The following is a 24,275-nucleotide window of genomic DNA, read 5'->3' on the forward strand; positions in this document are numbered from 1 at the left end:
TTTTTGGGAGGAACGGGTTTATTTCAAAAACTGTTATCTTCCATAGCTGCGACAGATGCAATGAATACAAATGATGCATAATAGCCACATTTTTAACATGCAAATAGTAAAAAATAGTCATCTTTTGATTACCATGAAACAGATATTAACAGAATTTTAAAATGCACCTTATCGTGTTAAACAAATGACAAACGTGATGTGCGTACAATACAGTGTGGAGACTTTGTGAATAAATTACATCCTGTACATTTTCAGCTTAATGTACAAATAAAAGAAAATCACATATTTATCATGTGCCAAAGAAAACGTGTTCCTCGTACATTCATATTTAGCTCTCTGACCGCGTCGGGGCTCGTCACAGTTTTCAATGCACAGAAACAGAACAAACATACATCTGCAGTACGACAAAAAGGAGGGCATCTCATGGTTCATCTGATTGATCGCGTAATTGTATATTTATGCACAATACAGATCATAATATATTAAGCACACAATATACCGCATTGTCCTGATTTTCCAGATAGGCAATCTGTCTGAAGGGAAAATATTGATTGCTGTTTGAAGTTGATCTCGCTGCAGCAGTGTGGAGAATATTGATAACCGGCGTTTTGATGGAGTTCACATCGCGGAGTGTTGTGTTGTGTTGTAATGAAGCAAACAAGCAACAAACAGGGTTGTAAAACTCTTCCTTCTGCTGTCACTGCTCTCATTTCATTTCAAATACACCCTCTCGATAAAGAAGGTATTGCTGGTATCTGTTCCTCCAACTTCATGTATTGTAGGCTTCCTCTCTTCAGGCGTAAAAAAAAAAGAAGAGAGACAGCAGTGAAAATCCATCGTTATTGTCAGACTGTTGTTCATAGAAAACACATGTGGGTATGGGGGCTGTGTCTAGCGTTAAAATAGACGAATGGTCCTGATATCCCCTGAGATAGCAAACTGAGGGCAAACAGTTCATTATGTCATCCACTTAATAGTCTATCATGTTCATTTCCGTTATCGGGCATTTGAGGACAGCAGGAAGGAAATGCCAGCGACACAAATAGTCTCATCACTGTGTGTACATGCGAAGAATATCGGCGGAGATTTAAATGTCTTTTGACGGAAAGTGCGGAGGAGACGGCGTCGTATCTCTGTGGCTGTTCAGACAGTCGTCAGTGATAACTGCAGAGAACCTGTCTCTCCTTACACTCCCAGATGGAGGGAATGACGAACAGGGTGAAGGATTAAACTGGAGGGGGATGAGCAGTGTTTTTCACTCTCTCGCTCTTGTTTAAAAGTGGAGAAAAAAGCTGCAGAACTTTGAGTAGCGGTTGCTGTTGTCTTTAAGTAGGGCACTAAAAGATGTATTGAGAATATGTTTTGTCATACTTTGTTCAGGAAGTGAAGTGGTAGACAGTGAATTGTTTCCTTGTTAAGAAAAAAAAGTACAATTAAATACTGACCTTACTCAGTTGTCAATATCTGATATGTGGTTCTCTATCTGCAACACAAAAACATTTGATTATCATATTATTATAGACATAAGTGGAATACAGTCATCCATTCTTTTTTCCAATTCTTCACCTCTACAAACTAAATGATATACAGTAATTTATTAGAATTTCTGAGGCAGCTAATAAAATATATTGATTGACATATTTTTCCACAATGATAAAGGACAGAAAAAGCTTTATGTAGCTTTAAGTTTTATGCAACTGATGCTTTTCATTGTGATAAGTATCTGCTCTAATAATCTAATTCTTACGGAGAACAGTCAGCTACAAATGTGCCATCTACTGACCAGCTATTTCAGGAAACTAAACAATAAAAGCTAAATCTTTACATTGACTGTACAGGATCAAAAAGAACTTCCTGAAATGTTTATTTCCCTATCACCTGAGATTATGACTTGTAGAATAAACACATACAGCGTCATGTGATTAATGGACGTGTGTCATACACAGACACACACAGTAACCCGACTGAACACATTATCCTTACAGGAGAACTCAGTTGCCACTCACTCCTTGTTGAGACTGGTAATGGCGTCTTGTCCTAATTACCATGTCGCTGGTGCCTTCATCTTCAAAGTCATCTTCACCACCGTCCGTCATCTCCCCCGCCTCCACCTCGGCTGTCCCATCCGCTTCCTCTCCACCAGAGTGGTCCAGCGCATCACCATGGAGACATTCACACATCTCCTCTTGTTTCCTCTGCATCTCTGGCAAAAGAGGCAAGCAAGAGGGACAAAGACGAGCAGTTAACACCAGAACATAATAGATTTATTGAAAGAAGCTTTTAATATTTTCTGAATCCCTTTGTCCTTTTTCCTCAAAGACCCTGTGTGTCTTTTCCCCATGTGCTGTTTATATGCAAACTCCCCCAGCAGACAGGTCCTCCCCTCCCCTCCCCTCTGTCATGTCTTACCGGCGTCACAGCGATGTTGCCGCTCAATCTTCTCCAGCCTTCCCAGCAGTGAGTCGATCTTGGTCTTGATCTGTGACAGCTCCCTTTTGATTGTTACGAGCTGGTCTGTCTTCACTGTCGGCAAACATGAATAATGTTAAAAAGCATAGTAAATGTGATGTTTGACAAGTAGACAGACACAGTTACAACAGCAAAGCCGCTGCACTGCGCCGCTCTGACGTGTCTCAAAGAGCAAGTTCTTCAAAATCAGTGTGAAAAAGGGCGTGAGGATGAAAGTTTGTGCTATTTCACTGTGCTGCATTGTGACTGCTGATTATTATCTGTCAGAGTATGATCAATGCCAACTTTGGATAAATGGAAGAAAGATAATTTCATACAACCTGAATGGTCTTTTTGGAGTTTTGGCCACGATTCTGCAGTAACAACACAGAACTCTGATCTTTAGTCTTGTGAAGGCAGCGCAATGTGTTACAAACACCTTCTGAAAATTTGGTAAAAAAGTTTGATATCTTCTCGACGCTCCACCATGTTCACCAGATGTGCTGGCGGCATACCATGGGTTTATCACAGGGCTTTTGCAGAAAATGATGTGGTGAGAATGAACCAAAACAGAAAAGTTGCAGCTGTGAAACCTAAACAGTGAACAGAAACATGTCAACACATTCTGGAGAGCCAAAGTGGTTTGGCTACAGTAACTGCCTTAACGGTTGGTGTGTTTATAACCCGGCAAGAGCTGAAACAATTATTCAATTAGTTGCCCCAGTTACAGATCTAAGCAAATACTTTGGTGTCTAAATTTGTGTTATATTTAATAAAGATAATGGCCAAAACTACAAAAACGAACAAAAGTAGTAATAAACCAGAATGTTTCTGTCAACAGAACAAGAAAAAATTAATAGGACGAACAACAATGGACAAAGAGAACATACGTTTAGGGGCCGTGATGGAAGAGACGGCATGGAGTGCTCGGGAGGAGGACGAGGAGGAGGAAGAAGAGGAGGAACAAGCTCTGACTGTAAAGGAGGATTTGGCTCTGCGTGTGGAGGGGACGAGTAGTCGTGAACGTTTGATGGGGATCACAGCCCGGGTCGGGGGCGCGACACGGCCGTGATACTCAAAGAGTCTGAAAACAGATGAAAAATAAAGTTGCAGCAATTTAAGAGAGGAAAAATGTTACACGTGTATTACAGCACAGAAACGCTTTAATCAAAGGAAGGGAGCTGGAACTCTGGATTCATTATGGGCAGTGAACACCAGTGTGTCACTGATACTCCTGCGGTGCCTTGATGTTGTTATTCTAGCAACAAGAAATCCTTACAAAGCTGAAAATAGACATGCCGCAAAAGATGTCTGAACGATCGGGGAGCATATTGAACAATGCCGCGGCCATTCAATCAAATCCTGTTCCCTTTTGCCTACGACATATTAAATTGCCAAAATATCAATAATGACTCAAAGCTGAAGGATTCGACTCTCAGGGATATTGCAAAGCCGAGGAAATAAACAAACCCATGAAAATGTCAAATGGAAGATGCATTATTTTCCTTGCCGGTGCAAATGACCAGCCAGGGGACTATCTGACATTCAGTACTCGCCTATGCAGATAAAAGCATCATTAGTAAGCCCAATGGAGAGGAATAAAAACTCGTATGACATTCATTATGCCTGTGATAATGTAGTTACTTCGCCTCAGACAGAAATGGGGCCATTCTGCAGAAAACTCATCCTTATCTAAGTGGCTGTCTTGAAAACAGACGAGGGTGAAGGGCCAAAATCAAGACATGGAGATTAAAGAAAGGGAGTGAAAGCAAAAGTTAAAACAAAGTGTGAGTTCTATAGCAGTGGATCTTTCTTACATACCTGCTGTAGAAATCGTCTCTGTAGTAGTCATAGTCAAACTCGTAGCCACTGTGAACATAAAAAAAAAAGAAAATGCATATCTTATTGCTCCAGTATTAAATGATTGTGCACATTTTGTGTGTAGCCAGGGAAGAAACTAAATCCTGCCGGCTCTTTAGAAGAGGCAGTTCAGCAGTTTAGGATTTCGTGCTGAGAGTTAAATGAGAAGATACAACTCTCGTGACTTTGCAGTAAACACGATTCCAGCAGCCAGTGAGAAAAACTGCGAACCAACATCTCTAAAGCTCACTAATTAACACCTAAATCTTGTTTGTTAAAAAAAATGTGTGCAAAAACAACTATTTGCCTCTTTATTTAAAGTGGTTTATGGTGGAATGTTTTTTATCAAGGTTAAGTTAAACTGATCGACGGCTGTGGCCTATACAACACAGAATAATATCAGTTGAATCACGTGGGCCGAAGCCTCTCCAGCAATGTAAAACAACAACACTACATTATTTTCAACACTTAGATTTTTGCAAGGACAAGAGATGGTCCAACACATTATCTCATTGTGAATAACACATAAGTTTTTGTACATATAACACATAAAGTGTTAACTGTAAATTAGGGAGATTTTCTTTCTATATAGATGTATAACTGTCTCCTTCTCCTTGCTGTAGGTTCATATTTAGTGTATAAACATGACATTGACATTGGTTGTATCAACAATCTCTATAAGCAAAAGAGCAATTTCCCAAAAGGTTAACTGTTCCTTTAAAAACTGAAATAAACTGCTGGTTTTTTATATCGTCGGCCCCGTCACACTTTGCAAACTGGATTTCCTGAGCTTCCAACAAAATGTCAGGAATGAGTGAGTGTGTAATAACAACGGACGCAAGTGGCCCTGATAGCACAGGTAGGGAATTGGCTGTTTTCCTCCACAAGTACCTGCGGCCTGCCAGCGAGGATTATGAGCACATATTTTACAGACTGTAAGTACAGCAGCGAAAGTAGGTCAGCAAAGCAACAGCCAACAGATACAGAGAAGTAAGACGCGTTTCACACAAACCTGTAGAGCGACGAGAGAGGCCTCTTGGTGCCCAACTTAGGCCTGTATGGTTTTGGCTCTCCTGCCATGTTGATGTCTGGAAACAAGAGATGTTGATATTGAATGAAAGAGTTTGACCACAACAATGAATCCGTGAAAACATGACTCGTCATCTTAAATGGTTAAAACCAGAGTTCCAAAATTCTTTATAAATATTTGTCTTAAGCTGAAATGAATTGCTGCTTTTCTTTGAAAATTGATAATGTCGACCTCCTGGACTGTTGCTCGGATAAAAGAAGCGATTGAAAGACTCCTGAAGAGATATCCTTGAGTCTGCTAAAGCTTCATATTAGCTTTGGTCAAGCGTCACAATATATTTCTAAACAAAGAGGACTATGGATTTGTCCCCCACTTCTTAAATTGAAAGAGGATCAGACAGGGATCTCTCCATAGCCGATATAGACAGGAAACATTAGTTTAGCTTAGTCATTAAAATGTGAGAAAACAACTAGGTCATTATGAAATCATTGCATCAGACAACTCTAATAAAACAGGGTCAGCGATGGTGATTTCAATTACCCAGTCAGCTCTGAGCAAAATGTCTCCAACATCCAGCCTGACCTTTCAAAGCAATGGTGTCCGATGGTAATTCACTGTGATATCAAAGCCCTTTGACATGAATACAGTGGAATTCATCAAGATGGACAAAGGACGTGAAGTCAGTGTTTCTCAACCATCATCGCTAAACAGACAGACGAGTCGGTGCTGCTCTTTGATGACCTCACTTCATACGATAGGTGTTGTTGTGCAAGATTGAAAACTATTATGTATTTTGTTAAGATTTACTTAAGATCTGCATATGCAGCAAATACTATATATCCGTAGGTAAAATGTACAGTACTATTTTTTCACATAAACATAAAATCATTTTTTTTTTACAGAAGGTTTAGTATGACATAATTAAAATGGTAAAGGGAACAAAGACATATGTTCATGTATCTTGTACTCATATATCATTTCGCTCTGAACAATGTAACACATGTAAATCATCTAATAATTAATCAGTTTAAAGTAGGGGGAGCTGTATATTTTGTAAATGTTACATATTAAACCTATTTTACTTGTGCTACCTGAGTACTTTGGTAAAATCATGATTGAGTCATCACACGTGTGGTAGAAGTTGGGTTGGTTCAATTAGTTTGAGATGGATAATAACCCTGAGATCTCAGACCAGACACATTGAGGTCAGCAGTGTGGGAACATTGTGATTTACCACCACCTGAGCTGGAAAGTAACATTCTGTGCAGTTTCTTGTTACAACTTGGCAAATCAGGGCCCCATGGGCCAGCCGGAACATATACAAACAATATTTTATTCCCCGTGCCATAGAGGCACTGAACAAAGGATGACATTTACTGTTCTGTAAGATTTGCTCTCTGGTTTTCTTTATTTATGCAACTTGCTGCTACCCGTCCATGGCAGTTTTGTATGTTGCAATAGTGTATTGTATATATCCTATATTTTGTAGGTTTTTAATCTATCTATCTATCTATCTATCTATCTATCTATCTATCTATCTATCTATGAGAAGCTGGTTTTGTTCAATATCGTTTATGACAGGCATTTAGAATCAGCTAGTCATATAATCAAAAGTTAAATAATTGAATGAACTTTGAAGCCACTCTATGTAACAGCGTCCTCTGCAGCCACACGTGATAATTAATTCTGTTTGGCTCTCTGTCCGAGAAATGAATTGGTTGTGTCCCCTGACAGGAGCTCTAACTGTGTCGTCCCACTCACTAAACTGAAACGCAACTGGACGGTGGCTATTACCCATGATCCCTGAACTTTCCTGAACCAGAAGATCTGCTGCTGTAACAAATCCACCAAACTCTGAACTCTTAATATTCTAAAAGTTTCTTATTATATAGAATATTGGAGATAAACACTGGTTTTTAATTAGGTCTTTTTAACTGATCTGCAGTTCGGGATGACTCTTGAACTTGCTGGGCCTGATTATCCTAATTATAAGGATAATGGGCCTAATTATCAACTTTCACCTACACAAGGAGATCACACCGGCTAACCCAAGTTCCACAGAGCAAGAACAGAGGCAAAATCCTCCCTCTTCCAAATCAGTACCATCGGAATAAGCAGCTTTTTGAAGGTAAAAAAAAAGGTAGCATGGTCTTTCTTTGAATAAATCAACTTTTAATGAGTTCCTGTTGGTTGGATCTGTCTAAACACCTAAAGGCTACAATGTGATGAGACCGGCAGGTGAACTGAGGTCGAATGCACTGAATAATTTACAGAGACATCTTCAGTCCAATGTTTTCCTCCAAGAAATGAAAAACCAGCAGAGAGGCAGACATTTTAAAGAGAGTTTTAAAGCTCATGAGAAAACAGAGACAAAAAGGAAAGTAAATGTTAGGGCAGCAGTCTTACTCAGTAAAACAACAGAACTTGAACAAATTCATTCAAATGCATTAGTGGAATTCTATGACTCATCTGTACTTTCTGTCTTCTGGGTTTCTTTTGTGTATGTTTTGCGTTTGTGTATTTTCTTTTCACCTTCTGTAACTATTACATTATTGCAGCTACTTATTTGTTTCCTAAAAAACCAATAAATAAAATGCAAAATATTTATATATATATTACAGAATATAATCCTAGTAACATCATTGTTACAGGTTAAGATTAAAAGACTTAGATGTAAAGATGTACTTGTAAAAAAAAACTATTGAATAAATAATCAATAGATGATCGTACAAAAAAATATATATACATATATATACATATATATTAGGACAGCAATCCTTACTCAGTGTAACGACCGAAAATAATTCTTTGAATACATTAGTGGATTTCTGTGACTCATCTGTATGCAGCTCGTGGCTCCTCCCGTGACTGGCAGCAGCCTCTATACCTGCCAAGAGCCCTTGTGCGTTAAACCGGGCTGGTATCACTGCATTTAGTCTGTCGGCTTGTCGTCAGTGCTTTTTTGCTCAAACTCAGCTCAATCAGCCTTGAAAACATGGCTCAAGGTCAAACACAAAAACACAAACAAATATCAAACACCTCCCTCCCACTCACACACATGTAGACACTCGCTCGCGCTGACAAAAGCCGCACAGATCCCCGATTGATGAATGAGTCCCCCCCCTGGACGGCTTCAAAAAGTTGCACGGATAAAACATCAGCTTTTGCATCAACCGCCCTGGGGATCCAGTAAATGTCATGACAGGAGCTGGAGTTGAGTCAGTTGGCTGAACGTGTTGCAGAGGTTGATAATGAAGTCCCGAGCTGCCACGCTAATGTGCTGAGCTTGTGAATTTAAAATGTTTTAAAATATCTCACACTACAGTAGGCATGTGTTTTTCTTCGATCCTGTTTTGACACGCGCTCCTCTCTTTGTCACACACACACACACACACACACACACACACACACACACACACACACACACACACACACACGCGCACATACACACACACACACACACTTACAACTCATTGGCTGAGTAACCTGTGGTGCTATGTTTGGAGCTGACACTGTCTCCCTTCCTCATCCTCTCCGTCCCCCCTCATTCCCCCTACTGGACTAATGGATTGGGGAGGCATTGGGAGCGTTCAGGTGCACTGGGACATCTGTATCATTATCATTATGCTCCAAGAAGATGTGAGGAACGGTTCCCAATATAAAGCCTGCTCTCCTTTGGTCCCCTGCTTGGGTCATTAAAGAGAGAGCAGAGAAATAAAAAGCACTCTGAAACGAGCATTGCCACTGCACAACCCCCCCCCCCCAACCCTGCACGACAGACACATACCGAGGCTCTTATTAATTACAGTCATTATAATAATCATATACACAAATGGCACGTATGCCTGAGTGTGTGCATGTGTGCTTGCAGACTGACTTGTTTATGCGTGCATTCATAAAAAAGTTGTGCCTGGAGATAGAGGAGATAGAAACTGTTGCTAAGCAATAGCCACTTAGGACTTGATTGATATTGTAAATTGTATGCGGCATCGCTCTGAGGGGTGATATAAAAAGTAACTTTATGCCGAAGCCATTATGAGCAAGTCGGCTGCAGCACATTAACATCGAAACACACGTAGCGACAACATAAAAAGTCACATGTAAGCTCCTGAGCGCTGGTTAAAATTTTAGCCGCAGATGAAAGCTTTGCCATGACAGGGTGTATTTGAGCAAGGCACTTTACAAATGACCGCAGACGATGCAGACAAAAAGGTTCAAGTTTTTTTTGCCACTGCTCCAAGGAGTGAGTTTATGTGTGGGAATATGAAACCAGTGTGGGGCAATAAAGAGATAGTATCTAATGTGCAGTTCTGTGGAAATGATCCTACTGGTCGCAATTTACAGGCAAATTTAACAGTATGAATTAAATATTTACTGGTTCCTGATGAATATACAGGGGAACAAAACAAGATTATGTGGTACAAATTGGGTATTTTAGTGGAAAGGACAAATTAATCATACTTCATATTTCTAAATACTGGGCAACTTTAGGGTACAAAAAAAGGAAAGTGTTGCTTACTGTGTGATTGAATGAAAAAGATGAGTATGAATATATTACAGCGTGTATACTTGGGACTTACTGTGGTTTAATGGAGATACATGTGGAAGATTCACCTATTAACCCTCATTATTGTGGTATGAAGGAGAAAATACAATATAAAAGAGCAGTGCTCAGATTTTTGTGCCATTAGCTGCACACACTTATTAATATGTCTTCTACTTCATTATGACTTGGAGTAAGTCGAGATATGAGTCTACAGCTCATGTTTATCCAGCACTCACTGCAGCAGTGTGTAGATAATACATGTACCTGCATTCTACTGTTGTATTCTGGGGAGGAAAACTTTGAAACAGCTTGACACCTCTGAAAACAGCTCATAAACCCAGCATCCTCCATGTTAATGGATGGGACATGAACCAAGCTAAAACAACTAAGGTACAGGTTATATAAATGTTTTTAGTTGTTGTTATTTCAGGTAACGTTGTGGTTATTTGATGTTATATAAAGGGGGTGAAACGTCATGATTGGCCTTTATATCCAGGATATTATGGCTTCATTTCCATATGGTGGTAGGAAGTGGAGATCCGTCGTCTATCTTTATATAAAGTCTATGGTTTGTCCTCACAAGAAAACCTTTTAATATCATTTAAAGATATTTAATCAGCTGTTATACAGATGGATTAGTGAAGTTTTGAGCAGTTAATATTATGGTTAGGTTTATGAATTTTCCATTTCCATCTCATGCATAAATTTAACTTTCTGTTTACAAAGTGCCTTACACATAAAAAAAGACAACAAAAAGTTTTAGTAAATAATAACATATAAATCAAGAAAAAACGTTTTAGAGTGATATTAAATTGAGGCAAAAAAAGCAAACGACCACTTTGAGAAAACTCGATCCTGAGATGAGGTTTACAGAGATTTTATCTGCTGTATAATGATACCAGAGAAAGATTTTTTTTTATTCCTAATATGATAATAATAGCAGCCATTCCCACAAGCCCTAAGCAACAGCTCTAACATGCACTGTAACACCCCCTCACAGATTTTTTTTGCTTTTTCTTGCTCAGTCTGCAGTAGTTTTTAAATCTCTGGGGTCAAAAGAAGTGTTTTTACACCGTCTCCCCTCATCTATGTACGAGATGAAAGCATCAATCGCAGGTTATACAAGACCTCGTTTTGACAGAGCGCGTCTCCCGGCGAGGATGCGGCTGAGTTCAGTAACAGATTTATTCATCCAACACTGCAAGAATACAGTCATCACCACCTCAGGGCGCTTGTCTTCATTCATATTAATGAAGCTGTGCTAAATTACCTGCGAGTCTGTTGCTGTGTTACTGAATGTGTGTGTGTGTGTGTGTGAGTTTCCATTTTAGTTGGATATAGACTCCTCAGCTCAGCCTGCCCTTGAGCTCTAAGTCTCTGGGGGTGTGGACGAGTCGTGAGAGCTGACGCACGCACACAAACACACACACACACACACGCACGCGCGCGCACGCACGCACGCACGCACGCACGCACGCACGCACGCACACACACACAAATTGAATTGGTCCACTGGGATGAGCTTAGTTTGAAAAGGAGAAAGTGCCTAAATAACTTTACAGCCTCTTGTGCTGCTTCTATTTAGCCAGACAGCAGCTGAATGCCAGTAAGGCCTGTGGTAATTCCCATCGGTAACAATACATTGGAAAAGACTTTACATAGCAAATGGGCCTTTTAACCACGTCCTCCTTCATCTATGGCTCTTAGGCAACGTGTAATGGAAATAATTGGGAAATCTAAGTGGTTATCCATGTTTAAACTGGTGCTTTCTGCGCCTGTATGACTGAGGGGGTATACGTGAAGTTTTAAATTAGCTCCGGGAAAGAAATGAGACAATGGATTTCTTTTGGCAGACAAGCCGTCACCTCTGGCACATAACAAACTCCAGCTCCGCCGCTGCATGCGTCCTGAGAGCAGGTGAACAGTATTTGATTAAGAGATCATCCGGGCCCCTGTGTGAATACAAACTCGGAGACATCCTGCATGACAGCGGTGGCAGATTCAATCTACGGCCTGTTCTCACACCCTGTAAATCTGACAGGGACGACTGGAATAATCTTCGATCTTGGCTCAAGGGCAAAGGCGGCTTCGTCCTTTTTTATTACAACTGAGTGACAGGTGTAGAAAGCAAATGTGTTTCTGGGTATTTACTTTTAAAGTATTATCTGACAAAAGAAAAATCGATCAGGCTCAAGGAAATCACCTGGTGTTAATCAATGATAAAAATAATTGTTGAGATCTCCAGAATCTATACTTCATAGAGTCAAAAGTGAATTATAGATTGCTTTTTTTAGATTTTCCGTACAACACATCACTTCATTCGTACTAATGAGAATGTAAACAGATCATTTATATTTGAAATAATTTTTTTAAATAATATATTCTATCTGAATTTCAACAGCTCAAAATGGGACTAAAGATATTTCAAGTTAAGATCTCTCCGGTCCAAAATTAAATTCAGACATTTTTATATAAGTGAAGAAAATCAAATACATGCTGCGTGCTTAAACCATTTACCATACACGCAGGGAGCAGATCCATTTGGCGAGCGTCCAGACATCCAGACTTCCAAACACGTCTATTTAAATGACTCTGTCAACCCTCTGTGAGCTGAATGCCCAGATCTACAGCATCTCCACTGATTCCATTCAGGAAGAGCACCCCGAGGCGTTAACGGTTTTTGTTATGGGTGGGACTTGGATTAATTGCCTGACAGCCTGTCCTTCCTTAATTAATATCTTGTACTTTGCTCCTTCGCCCTCTTAAGGAAAATGGCTACTTGGCACAGTGTGGACGTGTTGGCAGCTCAACCACAAACCCCTGAGCTTCGAATAAAATCATTTTCATTAGACCTGCTGAGCTATAATCCATTAAGCAGAACGTGATGTGGGATTTCTATATTTTAGGGTTGGATGGAGTCAATTTATCTCACTGGGAATGTTGATCAAATCAAAAGAGCACATCACCAGCACAGAAGTTGAAATTTTGATGCTGCTGAGGTTCGTCCCAACGTTGGCTCGTGTTGATTTTTGCATTAAATCATAATGAGCGTATTGCTGTAGCCTGAGGTGAAGATAATTCAGTCTTTCATCTCTCCTGAGCTGTTACCGCATGCTTCCGTCTTTTCTCTTATGATCTTAATCTTATGATCTAATGATGCAAGTTTGTGGCTTTTAACTGCAACGCTTTGAAGCGTTTTAGCCATAAGAGGCCGTCCATCACTTCCAACTAAACGCCCGCTTGTTAATCCAAGCAGGCAGCTGGAAAAAAAACAACCTCCAGCTGCCACCTGCTCAGAACTACTGGTACATTTGCCTCCTCGTTCATGAGCTGACTGTGGAAACACTGCGGAGGATACACAGTGAGGAACAACTGGAAACCATCGCAGACGCTGCACAACACACATCTGCACTGGGATAGACACAAGTGGCCACAGAGTATCTTATGTGTTGTCATTTAGTTATATAGAAAATACAGGAAAATGATTTTTGGGATATTTGATCAATTGGAAGAATCTGTGGTTCCAAACCTGAGGGTCATGACCCCAAGAGTTAAATTCAACCAGTTGTAAGAAGATTAAGAGGATCCCAAAGCAGAAAATACCACAAGCACAACGTGGTTTCTCCCACAAAAAAAACAAGAGATACAAGATTCTCAGATTTTTGTTCTATTTGTTTTGTTGCTACTGGATGATTTTTCTGATGTTTCTGTGCTTTAAAGGACTAATCTCATTAAACAAGGTGAAAAAATCTTTCATGAGAAGTGGTAACAACTTGACAAAAGGGTGCAAATTACAAAGGTGCTGTCATCACTTTTATAGCATCTCCAACAACACAAACTGTGATGCTGGAAAAATACTCTAAAGATGTTTATATGACTTTGAACACATTGTGCTGCAGAGATTTTTCATGACGCTGATAAAACAGACATCGCTGCTATTTCAAAAATAACCCCAGGAGCTGGATTTCCTTACGACTGTCACACTGTCATTGGACACTTGACTAAAACACCCGTCTCAATGTAACACACAGTGATAGTGATCATTATTTGCAGCCCCACTTTTGGGTATAAATATGGATGAAAAGATTTGAAATGCAGAACACATTCATTGTATAAACACCTGCCACCGATCATAAATCAGCACACATAGATGTTAATATATGAGATTTATTCATCCACAGAAGCAAAGCATGCAAAAATCTTTCCACCAGCCCTGTGCGTCACAGGTGAGTGCACACACACACACACACACACACACACACACACACACACACACACACACACACACACACACACACACACACACACACACACACACACACACACACACACACACACACACACACACACACACACACCTGCAGCTGCCAACCATCCAGACACACAGTCCATTGCTCACAGGCTCCACTGCAGTGGTTTCTGAACACACAACTTTTCTTGTCACAGAAGCAGCACACTAATTGTTACACTAAGTGCAGCCACAGAATAGATGACGCCCTTTAGGCAGCACTCTGCCCCCTGTGATCAAATCACAGAGAAAAATGAGCCTCTCACACATTTCCTGTGAAAACCCCCAAAAAACTGGCTGAAAAAGCATTTGCTTTGTCTGAATTCATAAATTATCACCACATTAGACACATTAATGAAGATCCTGTATGATTTATATGGCTGCAGCCAAAGATTAATTACCTTATTGATTAATCTACTGATCTAAATATGTCAGAAAACTGTGAAAAAAGCTTGTTATGATTCACCACCACCTAAAGTAGATAGAGAAAAAATTCTATAGTCCAAAACACAAAGATATTCAGTTTGCGGTCATATTCACACATGATGAAGAAAAAGCATTGAGTCTTCACATGTGAGCAGCAGAATATTTTTGGAATCCTTGCAAACTAAAAAGATTAATCGATTATCAAAGTAGTTGAGTCGTTTTTTAATCGACTAATCACTGCAGCATCCGTGATCTGATCACCTATGATCTATTTAAACTACAAAGCAGTAGTTAATTGTGCCTTTTAAGGTGAAATAAGGGTTATATATTTATTTCTTTGCAAGAAATGTCACATTTAGCCAGTATGCATACGATGCATACGATGCAGACGGCACAGACTTTAGACACATGACAGAAAAGCGCCATCGCTATGTGTTTTAACACTCAACAACAAGTTCCTCTGAGCAGCTACTGTCATTCTTAGCTCGATAAAGAAGTTAAAATCAGCTGAAATGAAATCTCACTCACACTAAACCAAGTGAAGCTCCTGCATCAATCAACTTCTAATCATCCTCTCAAACACCCCAGAAAAAAATGAATCAACTCATCTGTCTGCCTCGTCACATACTCACATCTGTGGTTGCGACGCCTGCCTTTGTACATGGTCATGTTGAGCAGGAGGAGGCTGTTGGAAGAGATGCTGAGCTGAGATCCACTTTTCTCCTCTATGTGTTTTATTCTCTGACAGACTGATGCTGCTGCTCCAGCTGCAGACTCTCAGCCTCAGACCATACCATCTGTCAAACTGGTTCAGGGGGAAACCTCTCCTCCAACACTCCACTCAGCCCCAACAGCAGGAGCACAAATTCAACCACAACATCCCCGTCTTTTTCCCCGTGTGTCGACACGGATTAGACGAGGGGAAATGACATGATTATGATTTTTTTATGGGAGGAAAGAGGAAAAATGGCTCCCAAAAGGTCCCCCTGTCTCCCCTTACATGCTGACGTCAAGTATTTCATTTTAAAGTGTCGTCCAGGGAGTCAGAAGATGAATGACAAAGAAAATACAAAAAGTTGACTTCCCTGTATATAACAAATACAAACGTGTGTGTATATATATATATATATAGAGATTACAAAAGGTAACCAGCATTTTAGTATGCCTGTTAATACACAAATTATTTTCTAGGTTAATTATTTAGTCAATTAAATATTAGCAAATATATAGTGAAAATGCCTATTACAAGTTCCCACATCCCAATGTTACTTTGTTGAAAACATTTTTTTGACTGATAATAAAAACAGCCACTAGGAGGCGATAGAGATGTTTTAACTTCTATGAAGGGTGGCTGATGGTGAGAGTGTTGTTAGTAAACATCAACCTATACAAACATGAAACAGACTAACATTAGTATTTATTCTGACATTAACTTTACTTTTAGCTCAGTTTTACTCGCCCCCAACTCTTGAGGAAAACATCTGGCTCCACTATCTTCTGCAGCTGAAGTCTCTGAACTGTGTCAGGTGCTGAAACTGACTCAATGAGAGATGTGAGAATGAACCAAATACATAAAGCTGTGGGCTAGACAACCAACACAAAGAGACTGACATGAGCTGAGTCATGAATCCCTGTCGCTGAAACCAAATTTAAAAAAAAACAATGAGGAATGAATGAATGGATCAATTAGTCAAATTCAGAACATGCATATTGATTTTCTCAAAAACATTCTAGCAGCTACAGGGTATTTCAATACAAACAGAGTCAGGTTGAATACACATATACACATATGCATATTCATTTAAACATTTTGTCTTTGCACATTTTTGATTTGTGGTTGTTTTATTCATGTGTGAATTCACTTATTTAAACCTTGTGTTTACATCTATTGAACATCTTTTTTTTTAAGTATGTAAAATATTTGTTTTCACTGTCTCTGTTAAACTGTTTAAAGAGAAATGCTTTAACGAGGGAATTTAGATAAATAAACACATAAAAAGAAGGGATTTCTGGTGCATGGAGCATAATAAGCATTTGCTGATAAAATATAATTAAAATGAGAAATGCTCAGAATAAAAAAAGAAGGGGGCAGAGGTAAATTCAGTGCAGTAGATTATTTGAAAATCAAGAAAAAAGTCACACAATTAACCACTATTCAACAAACAGTAAATTAACAAGAGGGTCTCATTTGATATTCAAGCTTCATATCAGAAAATACAACCGGTTCTCTGTTCAGTTTAAACCTGCAGAAAAATCCAGTTCGACCTCACCAGTCAAACAACAGAGATTCATCCACTGCAGGAGCGATTCAGCTTCCTACTGCCACCATTCATCTCTGCTTTTTAAATTTCATTTAAAGTGGATGGGCTGTGGACTTCAGAGACAGATTGAAAGAGCAGGGCGCCCAGGGGGGGGGGGGGGGGGGGGGGGGTGGAAGCAGCCTTCTGAATTCCCAGCTGTTGCAGCATTTGGACTCTGTTATAGATGAAGCCTTGTAATTGTAATATCTAATTACACTGACACGGGGCTTTGCAGCTGTCTCATGCGCAGCGTGACATCTTAATACTTCCCCAGCTTCTTTGTTCTCGGTAAGAAAAGACAGGAAAAGTGGAAGCTCATGAAAGATAGAGGATTCGCAGCTTCAAGTCCAGTCACTGAAAATTAAACATCAATGTCCTCAACCATTGTCTCCTTTTGACACGTTTGGATAAATATCAAAAAGACATTTCTAATTGTTTCATGTGGAAAACTGTGCAACACAAAAACTAAAGTGTCATCTATGTGCTTGTGATTTTCGGTTTTATTCAGGAAGATTATTCCAGGTTAATTCTATTATTGATTTGACTCAAAAACAAAAAAACAATCTCTCAGAAGTCAAAGAATCGTGGGATAAAATGACAAAAGTAAAATGGTGGTTTAATATTCTGCACAGAGCATCCCTGCAGGAGTTTGACGACTGAGGACACAAATGACTCAGACATGCTGAGGGACAGTATGTCCCAGATATGATGTCACTCTCTCTCAGCACCATCTAGTGGTCAAGCACGTGGAAAATTCATGAGTAGGCAAAAACCCCTGTTTATGTTTCAGTTATAGTTTATATATTTAATCATCACATCTTAAAAATAGCTTTTTAATCGACCATATTGATGTAATGTCTTCATTGTAATTGCCTGTTGTTTGAATCTTGTGAAGCACTTTGTTAGATAATATAAGATAAGATATAGATAGATAGATAGATAGATAGATAGATAGATAGATAGATAGATAGATAGATAGATAGATAGATAGATACTTTAAGGCATCCAGTACTACACAAAACTACGAAATTGCTTTGTTTGGTGATTTATAGATTTCAGTTTTCACAACTAGACCTGAAAAAAATAATAAATAAATTAAACACTGTTACATAAAATAAAGAAACAGTCCCAAACTCAAACAAAGTGTCTGAACATTTTTCAAAACTTACCACTAATTTTCCAAGTATTTATGAGAGCGTATATCTGCTTTATATCACGAATAAAGACCTAATTAAAACCAGTGATTTAATATAATGTTCTGCAGTAAGCATTTCAGCCACAGGGAGGCGCTCAAAGCACATCAAACTAAACACTGATTTAAAGAATGAACCTTAAATCATCAATATGTCCGGATTTTAAATCAGCACGTATGAGGGGAAATGCTGAACTGGTGAAACTGGGATTCAACCTTCTCCTTTGCTCTTCATCACCAGCAGACGTCTTCATCAGGGTCTAAATAGCTGCCGTCTCAGGCCAAACACCAGTGTGATTGAAAGTCTCTGTTGTTTGTATGAACTAAATAAATAAAGTGAGTAAAGCGAGTGAAGCCTCAGTATCTCACATCAATTAAACCTATTCACGTGTGGGACGCTCCAGCAGCCCGCCGTGTGCTCGGGTACATCACAGGTTCGAATCCGACCTCGTGACCCCTCCTGTCGCCTGTCTTACCTCTGCACAATCGTCCCTCACGTCACTCCTCCCTGTGTGTAATTTAATAAAGCAGGAATGCGTTGAAGAAAATATCAAGAATTCACATCTCGTGCCGACCACTCGCACCTCTGGCGATACAGATCCCAGAGTTTAATCAAATATGAGGTTCATGTTTAAAAGATAAGACTTCAGGGGTTAAATTTCACAGTGGCAGCTGAATAAAAGCAGAAGAGATCATTTCCAAAGCAGAGACGTTACCGTGGGCGCCTGTAGGTTTACCTCTGACACTTCAGGTGCATTGTTAATGTCCTGAATTCATTGTGTTTTCTTGTGGGTTTACAGGAACATCATGAGGACAGTGGCGCTGCATTATCACACTGTGTGCTAAGGAATATCCCACATCGGCTGAGGCATGGAGTCGTGGTCTGCATGATTTTTAGCTTTCGCTGCGTTTGTTGTTCAGCTGAGATCTCCTCAGCTCGACGCCATTAATAGAAGCTTCCTGTCTCTCGGGAAAAACCGCAGTGTAGCTGGTGTGTGTCTGAGGTAATGTAACTGTGTTGTGGTTTGTCAGTGCACATAACAATGAGAGGAGCAGTAAGTGGAAGCAATGATGTAGACGGGACACGTGAACATGTGCTGACGACAGAGTGAACACAGGGGGAATATTTCTGTGCTGTGGCAGCATGAAACTGCAGATTTTTAGCCTCCACGCTAACGACAACCAGAGGTCAGAAGCACTTTGTTTTCAAGTTGTGCGTCCGTCCCGTGTTTGTGATCAAGATATCTCCAGAACGTCCCAGGGGAATTTCTTCAAATTTGATACAAACTTTCCGTTGGGCTGATGAATGAACTGATTACATTTTGGTGGTTAAAGGTCCTTACAGTGACCTTATGAACTCAGCAGCTCTGAGGGAATTTGGTAAAAACATTCACTTTGATTCAAAGATTAGGGAATTAGTATTTGGAGGTCAAAGGTCAAGGCCACAGTGACCGCTTAAAACTCCCTTTTACCTTGCAAACATGTTATCTTGAGACCAAGAGTTAATTTACACTCACAGATTACTTATTAGCCTGCAGCTAGTTAACTTAGCATAAAGGAGTTGTGTGCTGCAGCTAGTCGGATAATTTGCAAAGAAATGTCCAGTCTTTATGCCTAATTAATGTAATTACATCCTCCACATATCCACATAGAACAGACTAAGATTTAGTCCCTAACTCCTCTCTAAGCAAATTTATTTCAAAAGATTTAAAACTATTCCTCTAAGTCATGGGTTTATTTGAATAGTCTGGGCCACTGCCACCACTGCTAATGATGATATTGCACTAATTCAAGTAAATACAATAGATGGAAACAAGGCAGAAATCATTGTAACTCTGTTAGCTTCCGTGAAATAAGAGTAATAGTAACTTAAAGAGCAGGAGAATGATGTGACTGAAACTTCAGCAAATCGTAGGTCAAAAGAGAAACATGGTACCAGGGGGTCAGTTGGTAAAAACATTCAGTTTTGTCCTAATTTGACAGTTAGTTTTCATTTTTCTCTTCTAAATATGTTGGTTTTTGTTTGGGTTCATTAAAAACTTGTCCAGCATCCTGCACAGCATGGGTGCAATAATGTTGCTCCTAATCCAAAACTACCAACTCCTAACACCTGTTAGCTCAGGGCCAGTCACTTGAGTTAATCTAGTTTCACTTCAGATTTAGAGTATCTGTCCTAATTTTCTACAATAAGGAAATTATAGCTCTCAAGTGAAATAATGATGAATCAAATCACTGTGAACTGAAGTCGTCCCCACAGTTTTAGCACTGCCACATTTAATTTCAGCGCCGAAATGCATGAAACTGGCCAAATGCAGGGTTGAATTTCAGATTTGACCCTGCAGCGCTCTTATTCATATTTAATGAGAGAGCAGGGCCCGGGGAGGACTTTTATTTTCTACGGAGGGGGCCGTGAACTAATCAATAAGTAATATAAGGAAGATTTACAGGGATCCATTGAATGCCCATGAGGACTGAGCTGTGAACGTTTCCTCCGTGATGCAGCTTGTCTGTCGTCCCAGTTTCTCCTCGTCTTCTCACTCTTATCTTTACGCCTGCGCTCGTCTCGTGTCCTCGCCGCAGCCTCGCCGTGTTTAACTCCTAAAACTGGGTTCCCTATCTTAGCATCTGCACAACGGCTGCACCGCTCCATCTCAGGATTATTCAAAGGTTTTACTGATCAAATTTAAGATTGCCGGCAAGATCTGTTGCATAACTTTTGACCATAAACAGTGGGAGCAGATGGCAACTTCAGGTTTTTATCAATTAAGAGTTAGAGTTCAGCCATTTACTTGAAATAAGGTGTTTTAAAGCCTCTTGCTGACGGTTTCTCTATCAAATTTACAATCCTGAAGCTCGTATTTTATAGAATTACTTTTATTATAAGTATTGATCCCTGTATTATGCCTCTTGGTTTGCTTTTATATGTATTTCTTATTTTGTTTTATTGCTTTCGCAGTAAACTGATGCGTTTTTATGCAGTGCTTTTCTGTTTTATAATGAGGTTTTGAAAAATACTGCAGATAAAGGATTGTAATGATCATATTACACTTTTCATTTATCTACACATGCAGTCTGTGTAAATTATTTATTATTTATAGGTTTTCAGTAAAACAGTTACTCTCACCATTTTTCAATTACTGTCAGTGATGGACATTGATGCTCTGTGTTGTTGCTGTGGAATGAAACATCAGGCTTAGGTTAAGGATGGAGGTCTATTGCAGTAGCTAACAAAATATTTTATGGGCACATTTTTATAATGCTATTAGTGATATATTTTTTGCAAGGGTGGAAGAAATATAAATAAATATAACTTCTTCTTGTTCGACCCTTTTACCCTGAAAGTTCAGTGTAGTTTCCAGTTTTTTATCTCCTATGCATTTGAACTGTTATTGGTGATGTAACCATACACAAATCATTACATGTTGCCCATATGATTAACATTACCTAGTGATTGGCCGCCGATGACCCTGGCGTTCTCCCCGGCCACGGCCACCCTGGCGTTCCTCTCGCTGGCGTACTGGACGAAGGCGTAGCCCTTGTGCACCGAGCAGCCAAAAATCTTCCCGTACTTGGCGAAGATGGCCTCGATGTCGCCCTTGGTCACCACAGCTGTGTTGAGGTTGCCGATGAAGACGCGGGAGTTGAGGGAGCGTGGGTCATTCTTGTTGGTCACGTTGCTGGTCTGGGTCTTCCCAGTCATCCTAGTCCTCGTGCAGCAGTGCCTGCTGGGACACACAGTCGGACACTGCTCAGAAAGCTGGAAAGGTTAGAGGTCACACGCAGAAAACCAAAGAGTGACGTAAACTCTGAAAGCAGTTGTTCCACATCAGAGGTTAAATCATTTGAGCAGTTTTGTAGGTGCTGTACTGTCGTATATGTTTTTATAATTAATTTCTAAAAGTAAAACTAATTCTAAAACTGGTCATCAGCAGCTTATTTTACATTTAGGAAGAAAAAGAGGACTCATACAGAAACATTGATTGTTTTTGCTGCACCAGGAGACTTGGAATGCAAATCATAGGTTGTTAAATTGTGTTGCTGTTGCACTTGTATTACACTGACGCCTGTTTGTGTCTCAGATGCAAATCCTTGATTAGAATGTTATAAAGTCATGTTCGGTGGGAGCCTTGTATTCACATTGCATTACCTACAGGAGACGTGGACGCTGTTTGCTCCCCACCGCTGCAGATAATTACAGGTTTTATATGAGATGAGAATATTATCATAACACTGTTTTCTCCAAATCCACTGGAGGCTCAAAACAAATACAAACGTACAAGATATTCACTCATTGATGGATCAAGGAAACAAAACACTGAAAAGTTTCATTTTGATCATTCAGAGCCACGACTAGCGGTGCTCCTGATGAATCAAAAGTAAGAAGATGTCCATCACAGTTTCCCAAAGCAAAATCTTACAAGCAATATTTTATTCACTGATTCATTTTTTTATCATTTTCTTGAATGATCCGTTAATTCTTTAGTTTATGAAACATCAGATAACATTGAAACTTGTAAAATTTAACTTGTACAATGATACAACACAGAGAAAACTAATGTCACTCCATCTCTTAAATTCAGCTTTAAAATGGGTCGTGATAGATCATTTAAATAGTTGCCAGTCATTTTCTGTGGATTGACTAAGAAGCTCTATTGTTCAAATTACAGGTTTTGACCAACCTATAATCGAATATTAAGAAATCCATTTGACTTCTATGAAGGACTGAGAAATAGAGTTAAAATCGACATTTTTACGTTTTTGGCATTTATGCTTAAAATTGTCTCAAATGATTATCAAATTAGTCGTCTCAACTAATTGATTCAATAATCTGCTAATAGTTTCCGCTGCAGTATATCTCAACACTTGTAGTGTTCCCCTCTCTCTGTGTGGACCCTCACTGGGATCCTCTGTGTTCTGCAGGAGCGGAGAGGGACTGTGATATGACAGCTGTGATATGACAGCTGTGATTCAGACGTGTGAATTTGACAGATCTCACTGTATATATATATATATATAAGCTGTGGTTCCCACGTTTGAAAATAGCACAAGTCACAAGGTACTTGCAGTTTCACCTTTTTTTTTTCCATGTGCAGTAAACTGGCTCCAACATCTTCTAGGTCATATTTTGTGTAATGCACAAGTTTGAAGTTACTTGTATTCAACTTGAGGAGTTCCAGGTTTGGATTTATCTGGTGACCTTTTGGAGGAGAATGACCCTTTGGATTTAAAGTAGAATAAACTGCCTATAGCTGCAGTTAAAGGAGTTAATATAAGCTTCAATAAAATTGGCTAAATTGCTGCTTACATGTTAATGCACCACGATCAATAATATGATAAAGCAGGATATATTTTTCTGCAGATAAAGCATCTGAGTTCCAGCAGGACCTTGAAAGCAGGACTTCAACTTGTAATGGAGTACTGTACCTAAAGTACTCACTCATAAGTACTCAGTCGTGCACCAGTGACAGCTTCATTACTTTCAAACAGAAACCGGGTCAACACAAAGAAAGAAAGGAGGATTTGAGTGGACACTTCAAACAGATTTGCCTGCAGACATAAGTCAGACAGATCATCTCAAATGAGCCCTGAAGCGATTTCTCTCTAAACATCACCAGTCCTTCACGAGCTTTGTACGCCCCCTGCAGCCTGCACTGTTTGCTCCCATAATGCCACAGGCCTCTGGGGCGGATCAGAAGGCGTCCTCACAGTAATTCAGAGGAATTTGACACATCCACTCCAAGATGAAGCAGGAAACCTGTCGGGTTGTTTCTGCCTGGAATTTGGTGATGTTTTTTTTGTTCATTCATTTGTTCAACCAAATGTTCTTTGTATAGCCCAAATTCACAAATCATTGTCTGAAAGGGCTGAACAAGGTTCATTCTCTGTTCTTAACCCTCAACAAGAGTCAGGAAAAACTACCAGAAAACCCCTATTAACATATATTAAAAATGTAGAAACCTCAGAGAGAGTCACATGTGAGGGATCCCCCTCCCAGGACTGACAGAAGTGCAATAGATGCTGCATGTAACTGAACTCATCGACAAAATAACAGTATTTACAACATTGATTAGAAGAAACAGTTTGTAATGAGGCGATTTAGCCCGGTTTCCTGCCGACACCGGACAGAGAGAAGAAACTGATGAGGCTGCAAGAGCACAACAACGTGAAAACTCTGTGAAGGAGTC

At 39.7% G+C, this 24,275-nt stretch overlaps 1 protein-coding gene across 10 annotated transcripts in view; it reads right to left on the reverse strand.

Annotated features, from left to right (window-relative positions):
• LOC117778667 (RNA-binding Raly-like protein) overlaps positions 1–24,275 on the reverse strand; it is a 34,908-nt gene continuing 10,633 nt past the window's right edge. For 2 of the 10 annotated variants that reach the window (XM_034614402.1, XM_034614406.1), the window contains 9 exons: positions 21,535–21,812; positions 5,321–5,396; positions 4,270–4,317; positions 3,339–3,532; positions 2,790–2,822; positions 2,410–2,523; positions 2,007–2,203; positions 1,446–1,483; positions 1–791 (listed from right to left, as the gene is read on the reverse strand). In XM_034614402.1, coding sequence (XP_034470293.1) covers positions 1,451–1,483; positions 2,007–2,203; positions 2,410–2,523; positions 2,790–2,822; positions 3,339–3,532; positions 4,270–4,317; positions 5,321–5,396; positions 21,535–21,790 — 951 coding nt within the window. In that variant the 5' untranslated portion in view covers positions 21,791–21,812 and the 3' untranslated portion in view covers positions 1–791; positions 1,446–1,450. Of the gene's footprint in view, positions 800–1,445; positions 1,484–2,006; positions 2,204–2,409; positions 2,524–2,789; positions 2,823–3,338; positions 3,533–4,269; positions 4,318–5,320; positions 5,397–15,230; positions 15,415–21,534; positions 21,816–24,275 lie in introns of those variants that run through there. The other 8 variants (XM_034614405.1, XM_034614407.1, XM_034614409.1 and 5 more) reach the window with 7 other exon arrangements.

This window comes from Hippoglossus hippoglossus, chromosome 17 (assembly GCF_009819705.1).
Source record: "Hippoglossus hippoglossus isolate fHipHip1 chromosome 17, fHipHip1.pri, whole genome shotgun sequence".
Lineage (NCBI taxonomy): Eukaryota > Metazoa > Chordata > Actinopteri > Pleuronectiformes > Pleuronectidae > Hippoglossus > Hippoglossus hippoglossus.